The sequence below is a fragment of the Fusarium venenatum genome (genome assembly GCF_020744135.1).
Source record: "Fusarium venenatum strain MPI-CAGE-CH-0201 chromosome Unknown EDB82scaffold_4, whole genome shotgun sequence".
Lineage (NCBI taxonomy): Eukaryota > Fungi > Ascomycota > Sordariomycetes > Hypocreales > Nectriaceae > Fusarium > Fusarium venenatum.
In genome coordinates this window covers 1423274-1445072 of record NW_027072132.1, presented here as the reverse complement: position 1 = coordinate 1445072, position 21799 = coordinate 1423274, and the positions used below count along the sequence as shown (strand labels likewise).

Genomic DNA, 21799 nt, shown 5'->3' with positions numbered 1-21799 from the left:
GAGCAATGAAATTGAGCAATACCAACTGCGCTGTCTTAACTGAAGCTCTTTGCGTAAGCAAGCCGGGATAATGAACTTGTAAGGCGAGAAAATAACGGCGCCCCCGAGCATAGACTGGATTTTGACCAAAATAGACTAATAATATATGTAATAACAAACTCCTTCGCCGAAAGCGACTCCTTCGCGATTCGACATGCAATTGCTTTTCTATCATCATCAGAGTGCGTCGCATGTTAAACGATATGTGGCAATGCCTTTTTTCTCAGAGCGCCATGTTCGTAGCCTCTCTATCGACGCTTGGGAGCGATATGTCTCTGCTTGGGGAAGTTCAGAGGTAGCGCCAATCGTGCCAGAGATACCGTGGCCTTGGTCTCCTTGTTCGTCACAGGCTTGACACGGCCACCGATCTCATGGAAGTAAGCGTTCATCGTCTTCTGATCAATCTTCAGGTCATCACGCAAGTTCTGTGTATCAACCTCGAAGTTATCGATGATGCTAGCGAATACACAGCAATGTGTGATCAGGAGGTCGATGTGGAATTTTCGCATCTCGCCTCGGTCGGAGAACTTTCGGCGAATGCTCTCGACAACGGCCTCAGGCGCGGGAGCAAGGAGTTCCCTGAGCTTGTCGCGTGGAGGTATGGAACGAGTACCGCGAGCCTTTCCGGGCTTGGAGTGAAGGTAAAAGAGCAGAACGAAGAAGAAGTATCGTAGCACACGAAGTCTGTCCACAGCGTCTTCGTTGCCTGCCACGCGGGTCACACGTGCAGCCACAAACCGTGAAGGCACCTGAATGCTCTCCTTATGCTGGACCTTCTCTTGCCATTCTCGGATTGGCACCAGCTCGAGGATATTGGCTCCGATGATTCTCTTGGGATCGTAAACGTCTTGGATCTCGGTCGCTTCCAAGTTGGGAATGGGCACAGGCCTGGCTTCATCTACAACCGCTTGTAGTTCTTCTCTTGAAGCCATGGTTGATGTAACCTCTCCGACGGAACTGAGCATGGCGCGAGCCGCGGCGTCAATCTTTGTAGGGGCTTCTCCGGCCTTCCTCTGTGGCGCAATGGCGTTCAAGACATTCTCCTGGATCGCCTTCTTCGCCTTCTTGGTACCGAATGTTTGGCCAAGGTCGGTCTTGAGTTGCATCATAGTCTGTAATGTGTTAGCAAGATGGGCCTGCATGCGATGTTGCGCCAAGCATACCTGGTTGGCATCGCGCTCGCCAGCGGCAGCAGCAGCGCCCTGCTTTGCCCGTACTGATGCCCGCATAGTCATCTTCTTTGCCTCAACCACCTCGAGTTTGCCGGTCTTGGGGTCGTATATTCCGAGGAAGTGGTTCAGGGCTGGCTTAACACCTCTAGCTCCGTCCGCCTTGACTGTGTAGTCCATAGTTCGGTGCGCGTTGGAGTGCAACAAAAAGTCCTTCTCGCCGGCTGACTTTGCCTGTTTGGCCTTCGACTTGGCAGCATCTTTGGGCGCATATGAGTGGAATGGAATGTTCTTCGGCACTTCAAATCCAACTGCCGTAGCTACAGTTACAAGATTAGTATCGATTGATCGCAGTCATGTTCAAAAGAGGCTGGTCGTACCAATCACGGGTGGGCAATGCTTAGGCCTAAGCACAGAAGATACCGAGGTCGAGGGAGATGCATCGATGGCGACCTTCTTTTTTGGCTTGGAGGTTGTATCTCCGCTTCTCTTGCGCTTTTCTGAACCCATGTTGTGTTGCGGTGCTTTGTCGCTGAGGATATCCCAATTGCGCAGGATCTAAGATTTTTTTTCGACTATCCCACCTCTAATCGGCAGAAAATAACAAATCCGGTGTTTAACCGACAACGTCGGCTGGCAGGGAAGGCGGTCAAGGCGCCGAGTGTGCCCCACTAAAGCTACATGCAGGAGAGATGTCAATACAGAGTACTTGTCGCTAGCAGATCCATGCAAAAATCAACTTGCGACCAGAGCAAAATAAGCTACAGATTTACGATGAGATCATAATCCTGTTCTTTTCTCTCAATTGAAGTCGCGAGGTAAGCGCAATGCTCATTAGAGCTTATTTTAAAGTTACACCCATAATGGACCATGAAATCCATCAAAAGTTTAGGATTCTCTACAGAAGTATCGATGGCGCTAAGAGCAGTGACGTCGTGCGATTGCGGATTGGTGAGACAGGGTTTCACGCACAAGACTTCAATTGACGATAATGAAATGCATCATGCTCAGTTGAAGGTATTGATTGTGAGATTAACGGAAGCTTCCGTATACCCAAGCAAAGCTTAATGAGCTTTCGCTGTGCAGAATGCGACAAGCTTTGCGCGCGACAGAGCAAGCTTCCCCGCTTCTGCAAGCTAGGATCTACATCACGAGGGCACAATCACAGAGCACACAAAAGTTGTCAGGAAATCCCTGTATTTCTTTGTCTTAGAATCTTGTTCTGATGCTTCGTGTTGGTGAGCATTTGATAGTAGTCGATCCAACACCGCCTTTTGCCTAACCATTCGATTGTCATAATTCCATCCACCATAATGTTCATTGTGTGCCACAACAGCCGCTCAAGTGCGGGGTTCAATCACCCTGACGTAGTTCCCAAAGTCAAATCCCAACTCATTGCGTTGTGGGAAATCCCAGAGGCGCCAGAATGGCAGGTGCCCTGCTTCGGCCAAGGTATCGTTGAGGCGTGCGAGGTCGTAACATCATGAGAGATGTGTCAAGTCAGGTTGAGTTGCGATGCGTTTATTTGCTACGAAGATGGTCAGCGACGTTCACAGTATCAACAGAAGCGGCGCAACTTACGATCTAGCTCTCATCTTTCTTCTCTTGCGCTTGAGGCGGCGAACCCGCTTCTTTCTCCATTTGGCTCTCATCTTGATCGACGGTGCTGTTGGAAGCTGTCAGCAACTGTGCAAGTCGAACCGCCGAGTGCAGATAGCTTTACGGTGGCAAAGAGCTTAGCTCTATGCATGTCCGGAAGCTACTAGCCCATGGCCAGGGTAGGGTCGCGTAAACTTACTCTTTCGTGGATGAGAAACTTGTTGGGATAAGGAACAACTTTGAAGCTTGGGGAAAATAATTCCTTTAATAAAGTGGTGGTGGAAAAACGTCACGTGACTATTAACCCTCGATCGTACCTGCTATTGTTAACATTTTGGTGGGGGACGAGGCCGTGTGTTTCTTACACGCACTGTATAATACACAGTACAGGCATAGCTCACTTGAATAGAACGGAAGGTACGAGGAGGGAGGGCATTGTTCGAGTACGATAATAGGCAGCCCCTTATGAACAATGGTGAGGCTACTCAATTGAAATCTATAGGTGTGAATCATGATCATCGCACAGAAGACTTATTTCAAAGAAACTTGCTACAAATATTCTGTTCCCTTGACTTACACAAGAAAGCACTTACACCAGCAAGTCCGAACATCGAATTGCAACCCGTGAGCGTTAAGATGGACGACAGCGCAGCGGGGCCACCTCAGGAAACACCAGCGGTATATCTTCACTCGGTCGACACCAGGAGCAACAATCAATCCCAGCGTACGTTCTCAGAGACGAAATAAAGATCTCACAATCTGACACGAACTCCACCCCTTTTAGTGCCACCCACTAATAATCTGCCTCTCAGCGTTGTTTCCTGTGTACGAACGAGAGATCTTCAAAATTGGGCGAGACATTCGTACCAAGTGAGTGGAAAGGCACGGAATGAAAGAGAAAAAATTGACAAAGTTGTACAGTTCCTTGGCCATCGACAACGATCCAGACATGTTAGTTTCCCGAAACCACTGCGAGGTTTATGTTGTCGTGTATGAACCAACTGTCAATCACATCTACGTTCGGGACCGAAAGTCTTCCAATGGGACTTTGGTGAATGGGAGGCTTATTGGCTCTGGTTCACGTATCAGCCCCGGGTACCTGCTGCAACATGGTGATGTGATTGAGATCCGACCATACTAGAAGTTCACAGTCGTTCAGTATCAACCATCTCCTCGCCATGATTTGACCGCCCTACAACAAGAGGAGTGCAAGGTATTACCGGATGTGACTCCAATGCCATATGGATACTTAAGACTAACGACCACCAGCTGTTTGCCAGCAAGTATGAGGTGACTGATCACTGCCTTGGCCACGGAGCAGAAGCAGTCGTATGTCTCGCCAACGACGTTCAAACAGGAAAGCAGTTGGTCTGCAAGTTGGTCAACCTTGATAAGATCCATGGGAAGAACGCCCAAAATGATATACGACGCAAGTTCCAGGAAGCGGATATTCTGCGACAGTTAAACCATGTGAGTTTGCTGTCTCCCGTGGAAGTAGAAAGCTTTCAGCTTCTGGTGGAACAAGATATGAAACCAGCCACCTGTCAACAGAGTCTGCTCCGGTTCTTTGGCCAGAAACCAGAGCTCTACTGCTATTCCTTATGTATTGAGAACGCCACTGACCAATATAGCCCAACATCCTGTCTTACGTGGATGCAATATCGTCTCCACACACACTGTGAGTGTTTTCATTATCTCCTGGGCGACTTACTGACACCGCCAGCTACACTTTTACGGAACTTGCTTCGGGCGGTGACCTCATGTCATTCATTTTGCGGCGCGGCACTGTCAAAGAGTCCGAATCCATAATCATCATCCGCCAAGTGGTTCGGGCACTTACGTATCTTCACGAGAAAGGCATCGTTCACCGCGACATCAAGCCGGAGAATATACTCCTGGCATATTCTCCCAGGATCGCGTACCATCGAGTAATGCTCTCTGATTTTGGTACTTCTGCCGTCCCTCGACGGAGCAGAATGATTACAAATGCTGGAACCGCAGGATATCAAGCACCGTATGCCATATGATAATGAAGCCGCGACATTAGCTGACATATATAGGGAATTTGAAACAACTGGCGAAGCTCATACGACAGCTGTTGACATATGGTCTTTGGGCGTTGTTGCTTTCACGCTCTTAGTATCTGATCATCATGATGCAGTACTCAATCAAATGGCTGAAGAGGAGATTCGGCAATACATCATGCGAGTTTTCAGCTACTTACAGAAACGACCTTCTGTTGATGCGGCCAAGTTTGTCCTGAGCTGTCTGAGACTGAATCCTATGCGCAGAATCACAGCCCAAGAAGCGAAGGGGCACGAGTGGCTATGCGGTAAAACGAAGAATGTAGAACTGTTCAAGCGTCTGGACAAAAGGGTTATGTCTTCTTGGCAGCCTCAGAATGCACTCAGACCGATGCCCTGGTCGTTACCTGACCTTGTCCCGCCCCCCAGGTACCGAAAACTTGACTGCTACAGTTTGAGAGATGAAATGACTTGGTAAGTTCGGAAATCTTGAGCCTAGAAGCTTTTGTTAACTCTTATCAAAGTAGTCCACATTCGTCTACGGGAAGCTAAGGGTCTTCTTCATCTAGTGCGTACTTTGCGACGACGGCTCGATAAATTGCAGAAACTATCCTACTGTACGAAAGGGATGCAGAAGTAGGAACCATGCAATCTCCTTCAGGAACCAAATCCAGGAGAATTTGCGGGAAATATTTGAGCATGCATTATCGCACTGGCAATTTGTATTTTGTGGGATCATCACGGGAGAAGTCAAGTCATAAACATCGCACCCCATGCTGGAGTGTGTTTCACAGCGGCAACATTGGAGCATTGGGCTTTTGGAATGATGTGAATGTGGAATTCAATGAAAACTTGACGAGCGCAGCGGCGCGCTATTTTAGATCGAGATGGGCAATTTTTCGGGGGAGACATGGTGGTTGATATTCAAAGAAATGCTAGTCAACTCCATTTTCAGCGCGCGAATCGCTCATTCTCCTACTCATCCTCAGGTCAAGTAGACCTCAAGTAGTCTTGCCACCTTTTAGGCGTGTTTTGCTGTCCAGTTTTGACATCCGAGCCCTTCTTTTCTGGCCACGCCGGCATAGGCTGAAAGCCCTTGAGCTTCTCCTTTTGCCTCAACCTCAACCTCCACACCCATTTCCTTCTCTCGTCCTTTAGGTTGTCGTATCCGTAGCGTTGACTTTTAGCAAACTTCCACGACTCCATGAGCTTGCTTTCCTGCGTCCATAGATGCTTGACCAGACATCGTCTCCCAAGCCGTTCGCAAGCCTCGCAGATGCGTGCGTTGTCACTCGTACGTCCACATCGTCTATCCAGAACCTCGCATTGAAGGCAAGAAAAGTTGCCTGCAGGAGTCTCCGGGATAGGGCGAAAGTGGCGATCGATAATGACAACATTGGTAGGTAGCCCGTCTACGTAGTGGACAGGCTCTTTTTGCTTGCGTTCCTTTTCAATGATGTCGAGACAGTCAACACGATACTCCAGCGCAACCATCCGCTTTTCATACTCCTCTGCTGTCTCGTGCTTGGCCCGACGTAAACCAGGTCCTTGCTCTTCTTTGGCAAGTTCTTTGTTGACGAGAGCTTCGATCTCCTCTTTGGAAGGTTCCGTATCCTTGATTCGAGGAGTGGGAACGAGGGCTCTTTCCAGTCTGTCCAGCATTTCCGCCTCTTCCTCTTCCTCTTCCTGTAATCTTTTGCGCGTAGCTGCTCGAGCAGCAACAAATTTAGCCTCTTCCTCTGCGTCCTGAAGAGTAAGTCTCTCCTTGTGAAGCTTTTCTTGCCGTCGGGCAAAAAGGGATGAGACTGTTGATAGCAGATCGAGGGGAGCAGGGGGTGGTGCGTTGAGATCGAGCTCCCGCACAACATCAGATAGGGGGGAACTGTGAGAATTTGTGGTGGCCATAGTTGTTGTAGTGTTTGACGAATTTTGGATAAATTTTGGAGAGAGTTAATCAGAGTTGAGCATCGTGACGACTTATAAATCGAAGTTGAAGACGTACAAGACTGCGCACACGAAGAACAAAGACACATTATGGATTATGTATTCAGGCTGCATCCCTTGAATAAGCCATAGTAAAGATAAGTTTGCTGTTTGAACAAGACAAACATTCGTGGGCTTGTGTACCATGAACATGTATTTTTCAATCACTGAACCGATACTTCATAGACAAACATCGCGTAATACCATTGTTGGTAGATATAGATGAAACTTCACTGCAAGTCATGATGAAAGATTGCCAAACCAGGACTCCACATGGCAGACCTGAGAATTGTCATTGTTTCCCTTTTTATCCTTTCTTTGGCTCTTGATACTGCAACTCTCCACGGTGCTCAAGAACAAGTGGAAGACCTTGTTCTTGACCCGATGGAGCTATCTTGTGAGCCACTACTGATACACACAAACCTGAACCGCCTCTTATCTTCAACTGAAACCCTAGTATGTCCGGTCTGAGAATATGGACAAAGCCTGCTGCTCCTTATCCAAAAAATACAGAGGCAACCCCTGAAATAAGCAACAAATAATAGAATGGAAGAAAGAAATCAACAAAAAGACAAACAAAAAAACGCCGTATGAGATGCTCTTTTGGCAATGCGAAAACCTTAAACGCCCGCTACATATAGATCCTATAATCAATGACTGGCTGTTGACATGCTCCTGTGAGTCGCAAGCCAAACCCCGTAGCGCCCTAAATCCAGATATGGTAGAGAAAAAGACTTGGAAATCCATCAAAATCTCATAATGGTATGATGGGTATTGTTATCAGTCATGACGCTTCGCTGTGAAATTCGTCTCCTGAGTATCATGAAGATGCATACGAGGGAACACTTCGTGGTGTCATATCGCCGCTGCGACGGCGCACTGCCTGCTGATAAGCAAGCTTTGTTTTGCTGTTGGCCTCGGCAATCATTTGTTGCTTCTTGCGCACGGCAGCAAGTCGTCCTGTGATCATTTTAATCACTATAGGTTTGTTAGTCCATATCTGGTGCATAATTATACAGACAGTCAACTTACTCTTTCGGACGTGAGCCTCCTCATCGCTATCAAGCTCGCCACCGCTTACTTCCTTGACAGCTTCTCTCTCAGTTTCTTTACCCGTTGACAGCCTTCGTGTTTCGGAGCCCGATTCCTCATCGTTATCCAATACAGCCTCAAGCATCCGAATAGCCGTGATATACGATATTTCGCAACCCGAGAGGTTTTCGTTGGTCACTTCATCGATGGCTGCAGCCCGACTCATCTCCAAAGCCCGATCGTACATAAGTTTTTCGGCGCTGATACCCGGAGTGAGATAGACTTGCTTTGAGGGACTTCCAGTCGAGGAAGCAATTGACTCAGTGCCATGGTTGGATGGATGGCCGGGATGATCCTCAGGCAGTTGCTTCTGCGCCTCTGTGAGTTTCAGACGGACAACTTCTGACTTCTCCAGCACTTCGTTGAATCGCTGACGAACCCACTGTACCACAGCGTTGATGCGTTGAACAACCGTCTGAGCTGCTGCCGCGGACAAACCAGTGCCCGTGTCTCCTCGGCTCTTCTTTGACCACCATAGACTAGCTATATCCATGGCTCGGGCGAGAAGAGTAAGCGACTTGACGTACAAAACAAGAGCTTCCTCAGATAAAGCCACAATTGCTTCCACAGTCAACCCGTCCTCTTCGTTAGCCAGCTGTTCAGGCTCAAGACCACCCAAGATGTGATCCGCGGACGGCGCCAGTGGAACGAGTTGCTTATATTTGACTTCGGCGAATCCATAAACACAATCGCTTCGGGTTGCGAGTTCCTCTATAGTTTGCGCAGCTTTACCGTCCTCATCGGTGCCCTGGGCATTTCTACCGTCTCCTAGCAGCCCAACAGGTGCCTGGGGTGTTGGGTATGTTGGAAAGGCTTGGTAAAGTGGCGGAGATGGACCCTTTGGTGAAGCTCGCAGCGGAGGAACCTTGAAACCAAAAAGCCGCAGGCTGGCATCCTGGATGGCCTTGGAAATAGCACTCGATGCTGAGCCAGGGCTGGCAGAAAGAGCTTTCTCGTATGATGATTTGCGGTCATGGCGTCCCTGAGTCACCAGCGCATTACGAGAAGATGGTGTCGAAATTGCACCTGTTGTGGATGTGGGTGCCCCTTGTTGGGTATATCGTCGAGTCATGGGTCCGGATCTCTGCGAAGCATCGCCGAGTTTCTCGTTGGCTGCCAGCTCATCGGCCAAAGCATTGACTTCAACATGTCGTCTCTCAACCACAACATATTCTCGTTCCAGTGCCACATCCTGGGCTGCTCTTTCCTCCTCAGTGATAGGTGGATTACTCAATGCTTTATTTCTATGTGCCTGATTCAATAGAGAGGTGGGTGGCGAGACCCTACTGCGACCCGCTGCTTGATCATAAACAAGCTGTTGAACAGGAGCGGTCGCGGCATGATGAGCTACAGGGCGGCGGATGCCTAAGCCCTCTCCACCTTCACGAGGGGAGTTGCCAGTGACACGTTGACTTTCGTTCGATCGCCGAGCATATCGACCCTCACCCGGACTTCCCACCTGTGGTGATCTCGATTGCTTCTCTCTAGGAGATCTAGAGGCGAGAGCTTCCGTTGGGGACTCGTGACCGGTCTGGCGGGGGCTGCGGGACGATAGTGATGGCGAGCCCGCTTGAAACGCTGACCTCAACTCTCGTGGTTCTTGTCGGGGTGGTTTGGGAATGTCATCCTCTACAAGGCCAGGGATTTCGCTGGTGACTACCTGATGTGTGAAGAAATTCTCAAAGCTGAGTCGTTCGACCGGACTTCTCTTCAAGAGACTTCGGATTAAAGCCTTAAGCTCAGGAGTGATGTTCACCTCCCTGGGAAACTTGATAACATCCTCTGCAGCTTCTATCTTTCTTAGTAACTCGACATGGTTTCTGGCCCGAAACGGAGGGCGACCTGTGCTCATCTCATAGAGCACAGTTCCCACTGACCAAAGATCGGCTTTTGCATCATATCGTTCGTATCGGAGAATTTCTGGGGCCATGTACAGGGGGGACCCACAAAGGGTATCGGCCAGGGAAGTGGAGGGAAGCACTCGGGCGAAGCCGAAGTCGGCAAGTTTGAGCATAGGTAAAGATGCCAAACCAGAAATCGGAATTAATGAATCTTGGCTGGCTTGCATAACTGGGCGACTTCTTTGGTCTCTGAAGGGTCGTGAGGGTAATAGTAGTAGATTCTGGGGCTTGACGTCTCGATGAACGTAGTTTTTGCTGCGCAGAAACTCGAGGGCACTAGTCAGCTGTTTTAGGAAATGTCGAATGACAACCTCATGCAAGCCAGAATTCGGCGCGCTGGGATATTTGCGTGCCATGTCATGTGTGGCAGGATGTGTGGCAAGCTTCTCTCGTTTCTTGATAAAAAGTGACAAATCGCCAAGTTCGCAATATTCCATAATCAAGTTGATATGGCTTGTTGATTCGATGCAGTCATGGAGGGCGACAATATGTGGGTGGCGTAATGTCTTGAGAATTTGGATTTCGCTGTAGAGATTCTCCCTTAGCTTCTTATTCAGGCGTTCAAGTTCGACGGACTTTATGGCGACAGCAGCTTTGGTTTCCTGTTGTCATGTTTGTTAGCGATCTATGCATATGGATCGAGGATGCGTTCATGTATGTCACCCGTGATACCAAGGCAGCAGTCCGATAAGCTGCCCAGGTAATGCAAAGGCGACAAACCGGCAGCGCAACTTGGTGCGATGATGGGGAAGCGACGCAAAGTCAGGATAAAAGCTGTGTCGTACCTTATGCCAGCCCAGATACACCTGAGCAAAACTGCCTTTGCCAATCTCGGAGCCGATGTTGAACTGTCCTACAGCCCGACTGCCCGATTTCCTGGACCCTGAGGAGGTCGAAGACTCCTGTGGGCCCGCCATAGCTTCCTGTTTGTTGTTATCGATGGCAGGAAGATAGTCGGATGTCTTGTAGCCCTAAGGCTTATGAGGTTCCAAGTTGATCGCAGAAAAAATCGGCATGTAAACGGAAGGTGGGAAGCTGTCGCGAGAGCCAAATGGCAAAGTAGAAGGCCCGGGAAGAATATCGAAGTCGAAAGGATATGCTTATCAACCAGGTCGGAAGCGATGTAGAATAGAGCGGAGGCGAGATCCTGCGCTGGCGAGTTGTTGAACCGGGAAATGGTTGGTAGAGGTAAGGACCCTTATGGAGGGCAAACAGCCGAAGACGGGCGGGATGAGACGAGACGAGACGAGACAATAAAGCTGCCCTAGCTCAGAGGTAAAGGTAGTGGTGAGGTAGTAGTAAGTATCCAAAAGGGTGCGTCTTGACCCGGGTGCGCGCCTGCACTGCAGTATCGAGACAAACGCAAGTTAGCAGTGGTTGGGTTGAGTATGTAGAACAAACAACAGGTTTCGAGGCCGAGAGCTCGTATCAAACGAAGAGAAATGAAGAGAGGAAGACAAACTTGACAACTAAAAACAAAAAAGAAAAGGGAAAAAGGATGAACAAGAAGCTACGGTGCACCGGGGGGATGCGTGCGTGTGACAATGATGGTGACGGCACGAGCAATGGCGATCGCGGACTGGCCCAAGTCCTAGGATTGGATTGGTACCTAGTAGGTATGGCCTAGTGGTTTTACTGGACTGGACTGTATTCCCCTGTAACGAGCGCTACAGGCAGAAGAAACACAGCGCCAGAGACAGTCAGGCAGGGGTGTCGATGCTTGTGCTTGTGTTCTGGGTACTGTACTGGTGCGACAGGAAAGGATAAGGATAGGACACGACAGGACACGATGGACGGGTACACCAAGGTATAGATGCTGGTACTGCACTAGTCCATACAGACAGGCTGGGGGGAGGACAGCCGGACAAGGGCAGGTGACTAAGACGATATCGAGCACTCACCAGAATGATAGACCGAGGGACCCTTTGGATCCAATCTCAGGCACATATACGGAGTAGAGCAGTGTTTGTTGGCATGAACCAATTGTATTGTGAGCGAGTACCGTTGAGCGTGATCGGAGCCTTTGTTCCAAGTGATCGAAGACGCGGAAAGGGCGGTTAGAGAGGAAGTAGACGATAGCGGTGACTAGAATGGTTGATGTTATCATTCAGTAGTCTAGAGTTTGGGATTATGCAGGTCGATTATTCGTACGTGTTGCTGAAAAGGGCGTAGCGTTGATACAAGTACATATAGACGGGAATAGAAAGCGTACAGACAGACCCTACTCGACTCAGAGGTAGATAAACCAGGCTGTAAAGGTTGCGTCACATAACGTAAAACAGTACATACAGCTTATGAGAGAGAGGCAATGAAATTCACGATAGATTTATCAGGTTATAGATGTGTGAGCAGTAGTGTAGAATGATGGGGCAATGATTTGAAATAGAGAAAAAGACAGAGATAAGCAAGCTTAGAACATGAGGAACAGAGCAGAATAGAGTCTGCAGATTCTGAATGATAAAGTGGATGAAGAGGCTGTGAAAAGACGAATGACTCCACGAATTGAGCCTTACCAAACTCAGTAAAGTCTGGTTTCTAGAAGAGGTAAATGGGGATTCATGGGTGGCTAGGTGGCTACGTGCAGTGGAAAGGTGCCTACGAAGTAGCCGTCGAGTACCTAGAGTACCTTGGTCTTTAGCGTGTGAACTGCCGCAGTCCAGCGAGTCCTGAGTCCTGGACCCCCGCCCGACAGGGATCAGCGAAAGGTTGTTAGGGGTACATGGGATCTGTGCGAGAGTCAGCCTCAAGACACAAGTATCCCCTCCTTGAATGACAGCCTCAAATATGGGTGTGAAGGACTGAGACATACACAGGGGATCGTGAATTGGATGACTCTGAGTCTGACTTCCGATAGATAAATAATGCGCCTCTAGAAAAAAAGAAAGAGAAGACAATGATCAAAAAGGGATGTTTTTGCGGGGGCGCGACCAACCTAATGGTTAATTGATCCCTCTTGGTTGACCCCGTGATACACCCCAAGCCCAGGTGGCCGGGGTTAAAGAGAGAAGAGAGATTGAAACCTGGAAGAGCCAACGAGTGACGAACACACGATACGATGCGACGAGCGGGTGAGTCAGTCACTCGTACTGTATATTCTGGGTACTGACTTGGTAGGCAGTCAGAAGGGGGGAAAAGAACCGACAACCACTACAGCCTCTTGATTTATCTACCAGTGACAGTCCATATTCAACTTTAAAATACAAGCTGTTAAACCCAAAATTCCTATCCAATACCTGCAAAGCTAAACTGCCTTTAGACAAGTTTCAACAGCCTAACTTGAAGATTTATGTTCTTGTCTGCCTCGTGAGGAGGTGTTGTTGCCTGAGCCAAATGGTGTGATGTGATGGGATGGGATCCAGTGAAATTCACTGACATATTGAACTAACCAGGACGGTAGTCGTTGTATTCTCAAACCCAATTTACTGCCTAGTCCTATACCTGTTTGTTGACTCAAGGGACAGCCAGATACAGATACAGATCAGATCCCAGTTGCAATTCGTGTACATGCCTGGTTGTATTCAATGCTTGCCGAGGTCTTCTGGCCCCACATCTTCCATGCCTCGTCCACTTTTTCCGGGGCAGGGCAGGGGACCTTAAGCAAGGTACAGGCAGTACTTACAGTACAAACAGCACTGATTTGAAGCTTGATGGACATGAAACAAACCAAGTTGTCAACCGAGATCCATGATCTTGTTTATGCCAGGTTTGTATGAGGATATATACATGCTATGCAGGTACTCACCAAATCTTGGAAAGAAGGTGAACCATGTAGCTCTCTGACTGGTCATGTTTCTCCACCTACGCCATAACCTTCTGAAGCGCGTCCCTTGCCACGAGGTGCAACAAGGCTTATGTAAAAACAAAGACAGAAACACGAACATTGAATGATAGCTAGCTACTGTAGAAAGATTGACTTAATTGATAGGGAAAGCTCCGGATTGGCGAGAGCACATGTTATGCCGAAAAGATTCCATGTCTGTCGGTCTGTGTAAGCCCGTGCCAAGTATCTAATGCATGGCTGAGCTCAAATGGCGAAATATCTCTTGTTGATATTGTGATTGTCAAGGCACAGTGTTGTATAATGCATCCATCGCGCAAACTGCATGGCGTCAATTACCCTCGCTCATTCGTTCCCTCGTTCGCAATTCGGGAGGCGTTTTTCACCACCGTTCCATTGCAGTTGGTTGATATAGACACAAGGACTACGACATACGCCCGGTCAAGCAAGAAGTGCTTCTGCCTCCAGATTTCGACTTATCATGCCCCAGACTGACTGGGATTGTCCGTGCATAAAAGGTACCCTGCAAGTTTCTTTTTCCCCCTTTAGGAAACTAGACAGATGAGAGATATCCCTTTCCCCCGACTTTTTGGTCGCCTTAGATACACGCTGGAAAGAGAAAAGAAAGGGGCGGGTGTGGGTTAGTAGCCTTTCTTCTTGTTTGTTCAGTGCCAATTGGCCGAATGTGAATACGATATTTCCTGATATTGACAACAACCTTCAAAGGGTTAGAGGGAAGAAGCAGAGGTGCCTACTCATAATTGGGTACCTGAGCGAGCATATAATCAAGTCACGATGTCACCAAAGCAAAAGAAAAAAAGAAAGACTCGAGTAAAATGCCGTGACTGTTCATCAAATCCCGTCATCATTCACGCCCAGATCATCATCTAGGTAGTCTATGTACTACAGTCCTAGATCGGCGGCCAACAGCCCTCGAAGGCCGCTAGAATAGGAGAGCATGTTGCCCCGTTAACTTTAAAAAGGATGGACAAGAGAAGGAAAAAGAGGTCACCTAGTAGTTGTGTATAGTTGCCTAGCAAAGGAAATAGTGACGCGGACATGGAGCTCCATGGCAAGTCTAACCATAACCAATTCAATTCCCTTTTTGCTGCCCGGTTGAGTTTTGATACACGTCGATTACCTATCTCTTGGCATTCCCGATGCAGCTCAATTGAGTTAGTGAAAACCTGGAGAAAGTTGATAGTACAGGCTCTTATCTCTTACGACGTCCGGGGGTTTCTTATCATTGAGAGATTGTGGTGTGGGTTTCTCGGCATACCAAAGAGAGAAGGCACACGTTCATCAACACAAAGTTCCCCATGCACTATCATGAATCGGTGCCAAACAGACAGACAACAGACAGGACTGTCCAACCCCCACGATTTCTGTTCACTTGGGACCCTGTGCCAGTATCAGTGTGCCAGGTGTAAGTAGTATAGTCGAGTTAAGGCCAGCCAGCCAACCACACTTTAAACACGTGGATCTACTCAGCGGCATCTCTTTGCATCCTCCCAAACGTCCGAGTAGCCACTCACGGCTTTGCATATGAGCCTGTGCCTCTCTTGCGCTGTTTGTGGTATTTGATGCAGTTTGCTCAATCTGTAACTAAGATGTCATGTTTCATGCGCCATTCTTATCCGTCCCGACCAGTTCTCTATAACCAACCACTAACACACGATTCTCTGATAATACTAGTCCCTACTCCTACTCCCACTTACACGGATGGCCTCATTACCCACCATGTTTCTCCCTACCATCATATCGTATCGTATCTCTCAGGTGACACGACAAGATGTCAATAATGTCCCATTCGCTACAGTAACTCCTAACTCTCAGCGCCAGTTCAAATTTATCTTGAAAAGGGTATTTTAAACATGTGAAAAAAAATGAAGAAAAAAAACTCAAATCACGCCTTGCCCACCCATCCCGAATTGATGAAGAAATCGAATATGCGCCCTCCTTTTTGCGAGTCCAATCGACAAATCTCCTTTGCCTGCTTCTTCTTAAGTGTGCCGTTGGTCTTGAGAGCTTCTTTCAGTATTTGCTCCTTGATCATCAGGTATGGTTTGGGCTGTAGTCTAATGACCTCGCACAATTTGGCCTCTTCAGGCGTCAAGAGGTGCAAATCTGGGGCGGTGTCTTGTGTCATTGACATGGGTTGCACACCCGATATCGGTTGAGCTGTGTATCTTTGTTTGGGTGCAGCATGGCCATTGACGCCGTTGACATTGTTTCCGTTGACCTGACCATTCGTCTGGCCATTGGACTGTTCGCTGGCATGGCCATTTGTCAACGCCTTGTTCTCTCCGTTTACTTCTGGGTTGGCTGGAGGTAATAGTCGAGCAGGTAGTTCTGGGGCAATGAGTAGAGCTGCTCCGCTGGGAGGCTCAGGTGGGGGTGGCTGCTTTGATCGCTGAGCAGATGCCAGACGTTCGCGATCCATCGAGCCCATAGGTATGGCCTTTTGTATTCGCGACGCCTTCTCATTCTCGTACTTTTCTCCGCTTCGAAGGTCTCCGATGCGGACACTGCGCCATTCTTGTAGTTGTGTAATGGCTTGTCGTAGATTCAGCTCATCAAGAAGGCCCTGGTTGAGCTCTTCAAAGTCCTGGCGGTTCATCATTCGGGCGAATGGCTTGGCCTTTTGCAACAAATCCTTCTCTTCCTTTGTGCGTCTCTTTTCCAGTTTCGTATTTTCTCTATAATCGAGCAGATTGTGTTCGAATATAACCTTTTTACGCTCCACACGTTGTGTTAGACGGGCGTTGTAGATGTCCATCACGGTAAGCTTGAGTTCCATTTCAGGTTCAAGTTCTCCAGTTCTGGGGTTGAGTCCATCACCTGGGTCGAATTGCATCAGCTGAACAGCTTCCTCGGCTTCGTTCGCATATTCGGTCTCGAACTCCAGACGACCAGGCATGTATCCTTGGATCTCGTGACAACTGGGTACACTGGCCGTTGGCTTGGTCTTGGGCTGTAGAGCTGGCGCATTCTTGGCTGCATCTCGTCGTTCCTCTATTCGCCTCTTCTTGCGCGATTGGAATTCTTCTCGGGGAATCTCGTTCGCCAACTCGCAGTCGTGGGGGCTGCATCGTTTTGGTAGTGGAAAGGCAGGTGAGTCAACGTAGGTCGATAGGTAATGGTCGCGAACTTCATCCTTCTCTCGGAAGCCACCAATATGATCGGCAATGTCTGCCCATGAACCGAGACCATAGATCTCTGCACCCTCAAGGAGGAGCAGTTCTTCGTCGGCTCCCCATTCTCGAGCAAAGATGGGGAATGAGTTTTGCTCGATTACACGGAAAGCGTGTGTCGCTGGGTTATGGGCATTCCGAGATTCACCTTTGGCAAAGCATGAAACGCAAAGGTCAAAGTCGCTACAGGCTGCGTCGGCACAGCGAATGCGAACCTAAACACCAACATGATCAGCAACCCCATCATGACAAGGTCAAGTTTAACCGGGATATCCCCGAAACGCGTCTCGACATTCCCAGATATTGGCAAGACAGCAGCCGACAGCAAGGGCACTTACAGTGGATGTAATATCGGATGAACAAACGTCGCAAACATATTTGACACCACCTTCGCCACCTCTAGTGACTGTTTTCTTTCTAATAACACCCATATTGTCGGTTGCGATGTCGGGCCGGGGAGTCGTTAATTACCCCCCTGTCTGGACGCGGCAGCGAACTCGGGGCCACGCAGGGCGCGTTAAAGACTAAAAGGAGAGCTCAAAGTGATGCGCGAATATTGAGAAAGATGATGCGACGTGATATTTGATGAAAGACGAAGAAATGCGGTCGTTATTGATGGAGTTGGTGTTGGGTTGATTGGTCGAGGGGCTTGGATGTTGCGACGTTGTTGATTATGGCGCTTGCTTGAGCTACTCCGGGGCTGGTCTGAGCTGGGCTGAGGCGCACTTACTGCGGGCATCAGATGGGGTCATTGATCTGACCCCACAATATTGTTCTGATCACGTGGGAGCTCCTTCCATCAATCATCCCCACCAATGAACTACTGATGCCAATCCCCAACGCTAGAACCCCACAAGGAAGGAAGCTCAGATTTGAGTGACGATGAAGAACTTGGGGAAATAGTGACTTTCTTATCGAGCAACTTGAATTATTAATGTGTATGGATGACCAGGAAATCGCATTAATAATAGATCTGAATACTGGAACCTCAAAAGAGCTCAGGTCGTTACTATACATGTGTCACGATGAACGCCTTTCATACCAATTCATACCTTGAATAATAGCAATCCAAACCTGTTATAGCCCACTAGACTCCCCCGAAAACACGGCCGAGAATATCACCGTTATCCGCTCCATTCAGAACTCCAGCTTGCTATAACTAGGAGCTATTTATTCTAGCCGCCTCAATCATCACCTGCGCGAACTTGTCTTATAATTTCAGATAAATTGATGTTTCTCTGGCATTGAAATATCCATTGGCAATTCTACCCCTCAATCTTCTCATACTGTCACCCCGCTATCATCATGCCTGATCAAATTCTTGACGATATCTCTCATCGCAGATACAATCCCCTCACGGATTCCTGGCTGCTTGTATCGCCTCATCGCACGAAGCGGCCTTGGCAGTACGTTTAACCCAGTTTCATTCGGAACCAACTAACTTGCTATAGAGGTCAGCAAGAGGCTGCTGTCGCGACAGAACTCCCCGAATATGACCCCAAAGTACGTTTATGACATCACATCATAACAACTTGATATCTGACAACTTCAGTGTTACCTATGTCCTGGCAACCCACGAGCAGCTGGTGACTCCAACCCGAAATATGAAAAGACTTTTGCCTTTGTGAACGACTACAGCGCTGTCAAGCAAGAGCAGCCCGAGTACGACGCCAAGGCCTCCTCCAACGATTTGGAATCTCTTCTCCTGCAAGCTCAGGGTGTTAAGGGAGTGTGCTATGTCCTCACTTTCTCTCCCAAGCATCATGTGACCCTTGCCGATATGACTGCTGATGAGATTGTTCCCGTCATTGAGCACTGGACACGCATCTATGCCAACCATCTGACACCGTCAAACCCTCGTGCGGCTGAAGCTGAGCAGCTCACCATCTCCATGTCCAAAGACACTGCTCCTACCCCAGAGGAGCAGTATCGATATATGCAAATCTTTGAGAACAAGGGTGCTGCAATGGGTTGCTCTAACCCTCATCCTCATTGCCAAGTCTGGACCACATCTACTATGCCCGAAGAGCCAGGCAAGGAGCTTGTTCAAATGACCAAATACCGAGAGCAACATGAAGGTCGACATCTCCTGGGCGATTACGTCAAGCTAGAATTGGAGAAGCAAGAACGAGTTGTTTGGGAGAACGACGCATTCGTTATTGTATGCCCGTGGTGGGCTGTGTGGCCGTTTGAGGTTCTCGTTTTGCCCAAGCGACACATTCGATCCCTTCTCGACTTCAAGCCTGAGGAGCGACTCCAATTTGCTGAAGCCATCCAGGAAGTCACCCGAAGATACGACAACTTGTTTGAGTGCAACTTCCCCTATAGCTCTGGGCTTCACCAGGCGCCTCTTGATGGAACCCCTGAGGAGTTGGAGAGTGCTTATTTCCACATGCACTTTTATCCACCCTTGCTGCGATCGGCCACAGTCAAGAAGTTCCTCGTTGGTTACGAGCTCTTGGCTGAGCCGCAGCGTGATATCACACCTGAGCAGGCCACAGTCCGTTTGAGAAACTGCGGAGCAGAGCTCTACCGAAAGAATCTATAGGCTTTACCCATCCACTTGGCTATTAAATTCTACTAAATTATATATCCATCATGATTTGTTTGTCATTGTTTCACAACCTTTCTAGCGAATATCTACCACGAAACTCGAATCACACCCCTCGTACGATTGCATTGCGACACCATCCAATCAGTTGTACTGGACGTAGTGGTCGCGGACCAGAGGCATCCAGATCAGGGAAGTGGAAGCCAGGGCGAATGGGAAGTACTGAGGCAAACCAAACGTCATGGTCTTGAAGACAAAAAGCTCACTGGCAAAATGGCTAAAGGCAACAATGTAGGTCCAGTAAGCCAGAGTGTAGACGGGACCGATGTGGAGGTTGTAAGCTGCGTAGCATCGAACAATGCAGGTGATGAGTGTCCAAGTGCCGAACAGTCTGCCCGCGAGGGGAGTCAATTGGTCGGCAGCCTTGGGGTCGTTCTGAGCAGGAATCAACTTGTTCGACTGATCTTCGGGTTCGAAGTTGTTGGTCTTGGAAGGGAGTTTGGGGTTGCGAATGAAGCGGCCGTTGTAGACTCGTCGGGAAAAGTGCAGCGTAGTGTACGCCTGCAGCGAATTGCCAATGGAGATAATGGAAAGCTGTAGTTGTCAGCGTTTTATTCTGTAGAAGGATGTATGGCGAGTCTTACGATGATCATGTAGTAAGGTAGAACACCCTTGGCTTCGGGGAGGAAAGGCTTGAGAGCATCCATGGCGATTGATATGGATAAACCGGAGTGGGAATTATTTGTTCTTTACAGCGTGAATAGACGTAAATACAAACAAGTGAAGAAATAAAATTGAAAGTTGAAGACGATAACTCCGGCTCCGTAGGACATACGATTTTTGGTGGGAGACACGGCCTATAATCAGTGGCCAAAGAACAAAAGAAGCTTGGACCAACTCAACAACGTCAGGTCAGGGGTAGTCAAATCAACTGGTCCCCAAAATTCAATTGATTGCCCAGCCTAAGCCAAGAGTAGGAGCCGAGGGGCAGAAGAGCTGCTTTATTATCTTGTGATTGACACTTTTTTATTATTTTCTCTTCCTTTTCCTTGCACAGCCATTTGCATTTTCTTGTTGCGCATCCCAACCATGACTGCCGTCGCAGACTTTTTCGAGAACGTACCGCAGCCTCTGCAATGGGGTCTTGCTGGTGTTGGTGCTCTCTTCCTGGGCTCCAAGATCCTGAGCTATCTCCAACTTGTCCTCAGCGCTTTCGTGCTCGGAGGTACCAACGTAAGTGTTTCTATACCAATCGAACTCTTCAAAGCTAACATTATTATAGCTACGCAAGTACGGAAAGCCTGGCACTTGGGCTGTTATCACCGGTGCCTCTGATGGCCTCGGCAAAGAGTATGCTCTGCAGCTCGCTGCCAAGGGCTTCAACCTGGTCCTCGTTTCCCGAACTCTGTCCAAGCTAGAGGGCCTCGCCGCCGAGATTCAACAGAAGTACCCTGGAAAAGGCCTTCAAGTCAAGGTCCTCGACATGGACTTTTCCAAGAACAACGATGCCGATTACGAGCGCCTGAGCGAACTTATCTACGGTCTTGATGTCGGTATCCTCATCAACAACGTCGGCCAGAGCCACAGCATTCCCGTTCCTTTCCTCGAGACCGACAAGGAGGAGCTTCAAAACATCATCACTATCAACTGCACTGGCACTCTCCGAGTTACTCAGACCGTTGCTCCTATTATGAAGGCACGAAAGAACGGTCTTATTCTGACCATGGGATCTTTCGGTGGATGGACACCTACTGCTCTCCTGGCCACTTACTCTGGTAGTAAGGCTTTCCTTCAGCAGTGGAGCAACGCTCTTGCAGCTGAGCTTGCTGATGACAAGGTTGATGTCTACCTCGTTCTGAGCCATCTCGTCACCACTGCCATGAGCAAGATCCGCCGCCCTAGTCTCCTTGTTCCCAACGCTCGTAACTTTGTCAAGGCTACCCTCGGCAAGGTTGGTCTTGGAGGTTACCAGACAGCACCTTACACTTATACCCCTTGGTGGAGCCACTCTTTCATGCTTTGGTTTATTGAGAACATTCCTGGTGCCAACGGTCCCATCACAATGTCTGTCAACAAGAAGATGCATGAGGACATTCGCCGAAGGGCTCTTCGCAAGGCTGCCAGAGAGGCCAAGAAGCAGTAAATGCAGACATGGAGCATTTGAAATGAAGGGTGGGTAAAGTGACCATGTAGCTATGGATATTGAAGTCCAGAACAAAAAAGGAGGAATCGGACAATGACATAGTAAATGAGTATTGAAGTTGATTTGTTTGCTGGGTCAATCTCGCCGTTGTATCACGGCCACCAAACGTTTGGCCCCTTATCAGTAAAATAATTGCGTTATCTCTCAACGGTGTTACTAGAATGATTGTTCATCATAGTAGGGAAATAGAAAGGATGCATTGTCATGGAAATCGACAGCAAAAGATGGATGATATCCTTGTTGTACCACACATGGACTGTGATTTT

General features: G+C 48.6%; 8 protein-coding genes across 8 annotated transcripts; 3 read left to right on the top strand and 5 right to left on the bottom strand.

Moving 5' to 3' along the window:
* Positions 1-165: 165 nt before the first annotated feature.
* On the bottom strand, positions 166-1830 carry EDB82DRAFT_293562 (RNA polymerase I associated factor, A49-like protein). The gene is made up of 3 exons (XM_025737296.2): positions 1589-1830; positions 1203-1528; positions 166-1151 (listed from the first exon to the last, which is right to left on the bottom strand). The coding sequence occupies exons 1-3, from the start codon at positions 1716-1718 to the stop codon at positions 288-290; spliced, it is 1320 nt and encodes a 439-aa protein (XP_025592171.1). The 5' UTR covers positions 1719-1830; the 3' UTR covers positions 166-287.
* Positions 1831-3443: 1613 nt separating this feature from the next.
* On the top strand, positions 3444-5383 carry EDB82DRAFT_479663 (kinase-like domain-containing protein; the record flags this gene model as incomplete). The annotated part of the gene is made up of 9 exons (XM_025737295.2): positions 3444-3531; positions 3620-3677; positions 3729-3919; positions 3959-4020; positions 4077-4277; positions 4439-4485; positions 4531-4821; positions 4868-5305; positions 5359-5383. 9 exons carry the CDS (start codon positions 3444-3446, stop codon positions 5381-5383), a joined length of 1401 nt encoding a protein of 466 aa, XP_025592170.2.
* A 438-nt stretch (positions 5384-5821) lies between these two features.
* On the bottom strand, positions 5822-6736 carry EDB82DRAFT_479662 (uncharacterized protein; the record flags this gene model as incomplete). Its single annotated transcript, XM_025737294.1, has 1 exon — positions 5822-6736. The coding sequence occupies one exon, from the start codon at positions 6734-6736 to the stop codon at positions 5822-5824; it is 915 nt and encodes a 304-aa protein (XP_025592169.1).
* An 898-nt stretch (positions 6737-7634) lies between these two features.
* On the bottom strand, positions 7635-10724 carry EDB82DRAFT_479661 (uncharacterized protein; the record flags this gene model as incomplete). Its single annotated transcript, XM_025737293.1, has 3 exons — positions 7635-7792; positions 7847-10409; positions 10593-10724. The coding sequence occupies 3 exons, from the start codon at positions 10722-10724 to the stop codon at positions 7635-7637; spliced, it is 2853 nt and encodes a 950-aa protein (XP_025592168.1).
* Positions 10725-15255: 4531 nt separating this feature from the next.
* On the bottom strand, positions 15256-17299 carry EDB82DRAFT_293252 (histone acetyltransferase complex protein). The gene is made up of 2 exons (XM_025737290.2): positions 17118-17299; positions 15256-16994 (listed from the first exon to the last, which is right to left on the bottom strand). Exons 1-2 carry the CDS (start codon positions 17208-17210, stop codon positions 15492-15494), a joined length of 1596 nt encoding a protein of 531 aa, XP_025592165.1. The 5' UTR covers positions 17211-17299; the 3' UTR covers positions 15256-15491.
* A 641-nt stretch (positions 17300-17940) lies between these two features.
* Positions 17941-19465, top strand: EDB82DRAFT_293233 (galactose-1-phosphate uridylyltransferase). Its single transcript, XM_025737289.2, has 3 exons — positions 17941-18185; positions 18231-18282; positions 18332-19465. The coding sequence occupies exons 1-3, from the start codon at positions 18085-18087 to the stop codon at positions 19325-19327; spliced, it is 1149 nt and encodes a 382-aa protein (XP_025592164.1). The 5' UTR covers positions 17941-18084; the 3' UTR covers positions 19328-19465.
* Positions 19401-20219, bottom strand: EDB82DRAFT_293237 (uncharacterized protein). Its single transcript, XM_025737288.2, has 2 exons — positions 19975-20219; positions 19401-19924 (listed from the first exon to the last, which is right to left on the bottom strand). The coding sequence occupies exons 1-2, from the start codon at positions 20035-20037 to the stop codon at positions 19475-19477; spliced, it is 513 nt and encodes a 170-aa protein (XP_025592163.2). The 5' UTR covers positions 20038-20219; the 3' UTR covers positions 19401-19474.
* A 26-nt stretch (positions 20220-20245) lies between these two features.
* On the top strand, positions 20246-21652 carry EDB82DRAFT_293097 (uncharacterized protein). The gene is made up of 2 exons (XM_025737286.2): positions 20246-20563; positions 20613-21652. Exons 1-2 carry the CDS (start codon positions 20420-20422, stop codon positions 21471-21473), a joined length of 1005 nt encoding a protein of 334 aa, XP_025592162.1. The 5' UTR covers positions 20246-20419; the 3' UTR covers positions 21474-21652.
* Positions 21653-21799: the final 147 nt, after the last annotated feature.